The following is a 6,089-nucleotide window of genomic DNA, read 5'->3' as shown; positions in this document are numbered from 1 at the left end:
CCACCTCCATTCACACTGGCTTTTCTACCCTGGATGCTCTGTCACAAGCCCCTTAATCTTCATCAAATCCCTTCCCATCCTTGGAGGTCCACCCGTCAATATGAAGCCTTTCTTGATCCTTCAATGAATGGGTATCTCCTCTGACCCCAGGGTCCGAGTCACCTCTTGTGGCACTTCTGTCCCCCTCTCGTGATAGACATGTGTGCCCATGTCTCAGCCTCTCTGGGCTGTAAGCATCTTGAAGCCAGGCAGTCTAGAACTGACAAATGGTGTGCCATAGTACTGGCCAATTAGCTTAGTGCAGAAATGTACTGACCTACAGGAAAGCAGGTTTGGATAAGGAAAGAGCACAGACCCTGACCTGTGGGGAAATGGGACACCAGGAAAGACCTGTGGAGAAGTAAAGAGCAGAAAGATTTCTCAGAGCCCACATGGTGGAACACCCTCATTTTACAAAGAGAGCAAGTCTCAAGGAAGGCAAGGGATTGGATGGGTTCCGTCTTATTTCTAGTGCAGAAGAGCCTCAAGACTGCCAACTCTTTCCAGTTCAGCTCGTCACACATACACCATGCTTTCCCGCTGTTTTTCGGATGTTGACCCCATGCTAGCAAAGGGTTAGAGATGCTTGAACATCTTTCCTGGGGTGTTCTGGTTTCCGACTCTGTGACAGATGCGTGTGTCGTGCGGGAGACCCTGCTCGCTGCGCCATTTGTCGCGCAGGGCGGCCTGCGGGGTCTCTGGTCCAGCTTCCCACATAAGAACGCAGGACATGGTGAGGCCAAAAAGGAACACCCATGGAGCTATAAGTAGGGGAGTCATACCACTATATTCTCCCTGGCAGCATCCGCCTCTGCAATCCGCCCTTGCTACCTCAGCCACCACCTTCTTGCTAGCCCCCATTTGCTGCTAGCGTAGCCACAGCAGTTATATTAGTGGCCAATGGCTCACTGGTCACAGCTGACGGCCAACTAGCCACAGCTGACGGCCATCTACTACCTGAGCCAGCACCTTTCCACGTGAGGCCGAGCGCCTGGAAACTGCTCTCTGGGGCTCTGTCCCCACAGCTGGGACCCAGCCCAGGCTCAGAGAGGACCTTGCTGCTGGGAGAGGCGTCAACTGTGGCCAATTAGAGGGTTCATCCCCCACAGGGCTGTGGCTGTCCCATCCCCGCCCCACAGCACTCAAGCCACACAAATACGTTTCAGAAATGTTTAATGCCACAGAGAAGTTCAAAACCTGCAGAAAGCTGTAACCACCTTCCTGAGTGCCTGGAGTCAGGGCTGTCCGCTGAAGGGGACATCAGTAGGCAGGAGGCCTGCACAAGCCAAGGAAGTGGGGGTGATTTGCTGACATCCTTTTGTCCCCTGCCCTAAATGCCTGAGGTTCCCTTAGGGCCAGGAAAGAAAGAAGAGGAAGTGGGAAAGGAGTAGGAGGAGGGTGGGTCTCTTCAGGGCCCTCTTCCTGCTTTGGGATGATGACTCACAAAGCAGGCTCCCAGGAGGGACGACTCCTCCACCCAGACTAAGGCAGGCCAAGCCTAAGGTTCCAAAAGGAGCAGAGTGAAGTTCCTGGGGTGCAGTGAGCAGGAGGAATCACCAGCAGAAACTAGTAGTGAGGCCTGTCTTCCTCCTCCCGCTCCTTCTCACCAGTCTCCAAGCCCTTCCTGGTGTGCACAGGTCCCCCCTCAGTGCTGGCATTCGATGGGGGTCCACCTCTCCTCTGCCCCCCATCACTTTGGGCTTTTCTTAAGTACAACATTGTCATACTCGGTTCCCTGTGGCCAGCCAGAGGCAGGGAAGTCCTGCCCCACTGGGTAGATGTGCAGGAGGCCGCTAGGGTCCCGGTCATCTGTGGCCTGCCTCCTCCAGGCGTCACACTGGGGGCCCTGGGGGCTGTCATACAAGGACAGGACAGCCACTCCCTCGGGCTCATCATATATGTGGTCAGGTCTTGAAGGCGGGCGGTCCTCAATGCTGTCATACAGAGGGTCGACCAAGGGTTGGCGAGGGACTGCCAGCATGCCCCTCAAGCTCTTCCCCAGGTTACGGGCCACTGTATCGAAGGGCACTGCGTATTCCCCCTCTGGGCCCCTCGGCCGGGGGGTGGGCACTGGGGCAGTGGGGGAAGGTGGTGGCAGTGAGTCATGGGGCCGGGAGTAGGGACTCTCTGGCCGGGGCAGCACCGCAGGGACTGGGGCTGGCTGGGTTTGGGGCCCAGGAGGAGCCGAGTTCTTCTGGGCAGCAATGGCCTCTTCCAAGGCCAAAAAGATCTCGTTGCCTTGCCGGGTTTCGAACTCAAAGTTGCCCTCTCCAGAGATGCAGCGCCGGCCTGCCTCAAAGGAAAAGGTTACCTGTGTGGAGGGGGAAAGGGAGATGACTGGCCAGGCCACAGAGTGGGGTGGCTTCTCCTGGACACAGCTCCTACAAGCAAACCCATCACCTCCAACTTCCATCCACTAGGAGCTGTCCTCTCCTCAAGGTGTTTCTCCCTCCTGCCCTCCATGTGTTTCCTTATAAGCAAAGCCCTATCTCACCTCCCTCTCCTCTCTGTTCATCCTCCCTCCCACCCATCCATGGAGCCGGGCACATGCTTCACCCTCAGTAATGTCTGCCACCACGTACCCTCTGACTTCTCCACCTCTTCCTGATCTCCTTCTCCCCCTGCACTACTTTCTCTTTCGCCCTTCTCACACTGTGCCTCTTCTTTGTTTTCACTCCCCCTCCCCTGGTTCTCTTCCCTTTCTTCCTTCCCGCCTTTATCTCCTCTTTCCTTCCTTCCTCCTCCCACTCTCTCTTCCTTCCAGGGCCCCTTGCCCTCTCCCTGACAATCACCTCTCTCATTGTTCATCCTTTCTCTCCACCCACCCGCCCCGGCCCCTGCTTACCTTGTCGCGCCCAAAGCGTCGCAGGAACCTGTAGGGCCAGTAGTACAGCTGGGCACGTGGCTCAGGGCCACCCCACAGCTCCAGTGCACTCTTTCCTGTCCGGAGGGTATAGGATCCTCGGAGCCGGCACCTCTCACTGGCTTCTGTGGGTCTCATGGTCACAGCAAATTCCTTGCAGGGGGCCACTGGGGAGGACGGGGGAGAGGAGAAGGCCATCAGTGGGAAACAGCTGGCCTGCCCCTACTCTGTCCTGCTCTATGGGCCAGAGGTCTCTAGAAAAAGGATCATCCACACACCCATGACAATCCACAGCCGGCCTCTTGAAGGCTGAGCTGCTCTGCACCAGGCCACACTCCCCCAAATGCCATGTACCTCCCCCTCACCCGAGCCGGCATCATGCCCTAGCCACATGCACCCCGATCTTGTGCCCACATCCTTCCTGCACTGTTGCCAGAGATACAGCCTTGTCTTGTCCATCTCATCTCTTGCCCCAACCCAGCTGCCCCCTCAATCCTTACTGTCTCAGGTGCAGATGTAGCCAACCCTGCCCTCCCGGCTCTCAGCCTCCCCACCCACCGCTGATGCCATCCTGTGCCCTCTGCGGGGAGTCCCCTGTATCGTCCTCCTCCCCCCACACCCCCACCCAGAGGGCTAGACAGGTCTCAACAGAAGGATTGCCTCGTCAGCAAAAGCTCCTTTGCCACAGAACACCTTCAGTGCACACAAAGAATGTCATTCCTTTTTCAGAAGGTGCTCAGGTCCCAATGACAGAGGGTCAAGAGCGGCACTTTCCTGGTCCCCTCAGCCCTGCCCTCTCCCACCAGCACGGCCTGGGCGAGAGGGAGTGAGCCAAGGGTGAAGGGCTGACAATCAAGGCAGGCCAGGCTCCTCCACCTTGGGCCATACCCGGAAGTGATGCAAAGAGGCTGATAAGCGGACGGGCCGGGGCTGGGGGCAACCACAGAGCAGGAAGACTCAGCAGCCGTGGCCCACATGTCCTCCCCACCACACCCTGGGGAGAGCAGCCAGACAGCAGGCAGCCCCCCTCACCTGTGGTTGTGCTGCTGTATAGCTCATTCTCCTCCATGCAGGGCTGGCTGCCCTTCCCCTCTGAGCTCGACAGCTCCTTCCTCCGGTCCTAGGGCGGAGACCCGGGTCTCACCACTGTCACCAAGCCCAAGCCCAGCTCTGGCCCAGGTTTTGTTTCAGGGCACACTCAGCCTGCTGCCCCTGTCTGCATATGGATTGGTGGCTCCCCCCTCACCCCCCAGGAAACTGCCCCCAGCATCCTGACCTCCGCTCTTATAGCACCTGCCCATAGCAAGTATCAAGTGCCCCCACTCCCACACATACCCTGCCCTCTCTATGCCCCTGGACGACTCACAGGGAAGGCCAGGAGGCAGATGGACTGTATCCAGTCGCCACACTCGGCAGTGGGGGCTGCCAGCAGGAACTGGCGCTCCTTGGTCTCCAGGTAGAAGGCGCTGGTGTCCCGGGGGCTGCTGGCCTCCCCACCGGCCTCAGCCACCCGCAGACAGTCAATGAGGCGGATGACCCTCCGGGCAGCTTCTCCCCGGCGCAACTTCTCCGGGCCCTCCTGGAGCTCCAGCCGTGCCAAGGCACAGCCCGACTGTCCATAGAGCACAGCTCCGAACCGGCGCCATTTCTAAACACAGATGCAGGGTGGGGGGTGCTGCGAGGGAGCCACCCAGAGATGGAGAGATGGTGACCAAAGGGGAGTAGAAGAACCATGGGTGAGAGACTTGGGCAGCAATGCGGGGATGGGAAGAAAAGTAAAGATCCCAGGAGACCCCAGGAAGCAGAGAAAATAACTGGGGCCTGAGGAATTCGAAAGTAATGGGGCTCCACCCCAAGCAACCAAGAAAGAGGCCTGCGATGACAGCAGAGGGACAAAGAAAAGGCCCAGCGGAAGGCGGACTGCGACGAGGCCCAACCCACGAGATGGAGTGTAGGGGTGAAAAGCCTGTAAGTCTTTGAAGCCCCGAGGTCGGGTGAGGAGGGTGGCGTGAGGTCCCAGACCGGAGACCATCACTCTCATTCTGTCCAAGGCTCTATCTCCAGGAACTTCCATCTACCCTCCTGACCCTTCCCACCTCATCCCTGGACAGGATCGGAGGGAGGGAGAGAGAGAGAGAGAGAGAGAGAGAGAGAGAGAGAGAGAGAGAGAGAGAGAGTTCCTGCTGTAGGTCAGCTTAGGGAAAGAGGACTTCCTCATTCAAGGAGTCCAAGGAAGGAGGAGGTTGGACACACTGGGCCCTGCCTGGCTCCCAGAGATGTCAGCTCAAGCTTAACGCCAGCCAAATGTACCCCACTGGGGCCGGAAAAGGGGAAGAAACCTCTCCTGCAATTCTGAATTATCCCCTCCACTGTTCCTTCCATTCCCTTCCAAGGTGACCCCATGAGAAAAAGTCATCACAGAGCAAGAGAGGCAAGAGAGGGAGTTAGCGCCCTCCTTTATTCCCCTCCCCCCACAGGGAGCAGCGTCAGCAAAGAGCACTGTTTGGGGCCTGGTTGGGGTAGCAAGTGGCTGCTAAAAAAAAAAAAAAAAGCCCTCCCAAGCTTGAGCTCTGGGTCTAACATGGTGGATGGCACAGTCCCCACCATTCCATACTCTCTCCCCGCCCCAGGAATTGCCAGCAGCCGCCAGCCCCTCTGCCCAGCCCCCGCCTGCCTGCCGTGCTCCTCCTACCTTTCCGAAAGTCTGATGCTGCTGAAGGTACAGGAAGCCCTGCTTCACCGCCACTTCTTCCATCCTCCCACCATCGCGGTGCCTGGTGCTGCAGCTGGCGCCTTCCACTCAAGGCCTCTTTCTCTCCTCTCTGCCCTGTGTGTGTTCCCCCTTCTCTCAAGTTCATTTCCTCTCTGCCTAGAGTTTTCTGCACTATTCTAGTTTGCTTGATGACGACAAGCTGATAGGCCCTGTGGTTTCTTGCTCTGTGTGTGTGTGTGAATGTGTGTGTGTGGTTTTTTTTTTTTTCTTTTTGATGAGTGAGTTTCATGCTCAAGCTTCCTGCATTTTCAATCAGTCAGAGATAATTTCAAAAACCCCAATTCGGCTCTTCAGTGAGCAACAACTCAGGTACAGAAGCTAGTGTGGGGGTCGGGGGGAATCAGCCGTGAAGAGTGGCTGACCCACGGGAACAAAGAGACCCAGAAACCAAATTTGACAGTAAAGCCAACTGCC

General features: G+C 57.4%; 1 protein-coding gene across 3 annotated transcripts; it reads right to left on the bottom strand.

Moving 5' to 3' along the window:
• Positions 1-1,196: 1,196 nt before the first annotated feature.
• Positions 1,197-5,769, bottom strand: DOK2 (docking protein 2). 3 transcript variants are annotated; one of them, XM_081076955.1, is made up of 5 exons: positions 5,595-5,769; positions 4,269-4,550; positions 3,935-4,022; positions 2,885-3,069; positions 1,197-2,350 (listed from the first exon to the last, which is right to left on the bottom strand). In XM_081076955.1, exons 1-5 carry the CDS (start codon positions 5,655-5,657, stop codon positions 1,730-1,732), a joined length of 1,239 nt encoding a protein of 412 aa, XP_080933081.1. In that variant the 5' UTR covers positions 5,658-5,769; the 3' UTR covers positions 1,197-1,729. The 3 variants fall into 3 exon arrangements, with proteins under 3 accessions (XP_080933081.1, XP_080933082.1, XP_080933083.1); XM_081076956.1 differs by having other exon boundaries at positions 4,269-4,577; positions 5,595-5,752; XM_081076957.1 differs by lacking the exons at positions 3,935-4,022; positions 5,595-5,769 and having other exon boundaries at positions 4,269-5,071.
• Between the last annotated feature and the right edge of the window lie 320 nt (positions 5,770-6,089).

The sequence above is a fragment of the Rhinolophus hipposideros genome, assembly GCF_964194185.1.
Source record: "Rhinolophus hipposideros genome assembly, chromosome: 16".
NCBI lineage: Eukaryota > Metazoa > Chordata > Mammalia > Chiroptera > Rhinolophidae > Rhinolophus > Rhinolophus hipposideros.
The sequence above is the reverse complement of the archived record's forward strand: the minus strand, read 5'-3'. Positions and strand labels throughout refer to the sequence as shown.

Coding starts and splice junctions, on each gene's coding strand:
- DOK2 (XM_081076955.1), bottom strand. CDS start 5,657: ATGGAAGAAGTGGCGGTGAAGCAGGGCTTCCTGTACCTTCAGCAGCAT. Junction 4,023..4,268: donor TCTGCCTCCTGGCCTTCCCT/GTGAGTCGTCCA, acceptor TCTCCGCCCTAG/GACCGGAGGAAGGAGCTGTC. Junction 3,070..3,934: donor ATACAGCAGCACAACCACAG/GTGAGGGGGGCT, acceptor CGTCCTCCCCAG/TGGCCCCCTGCAAGGAATTT.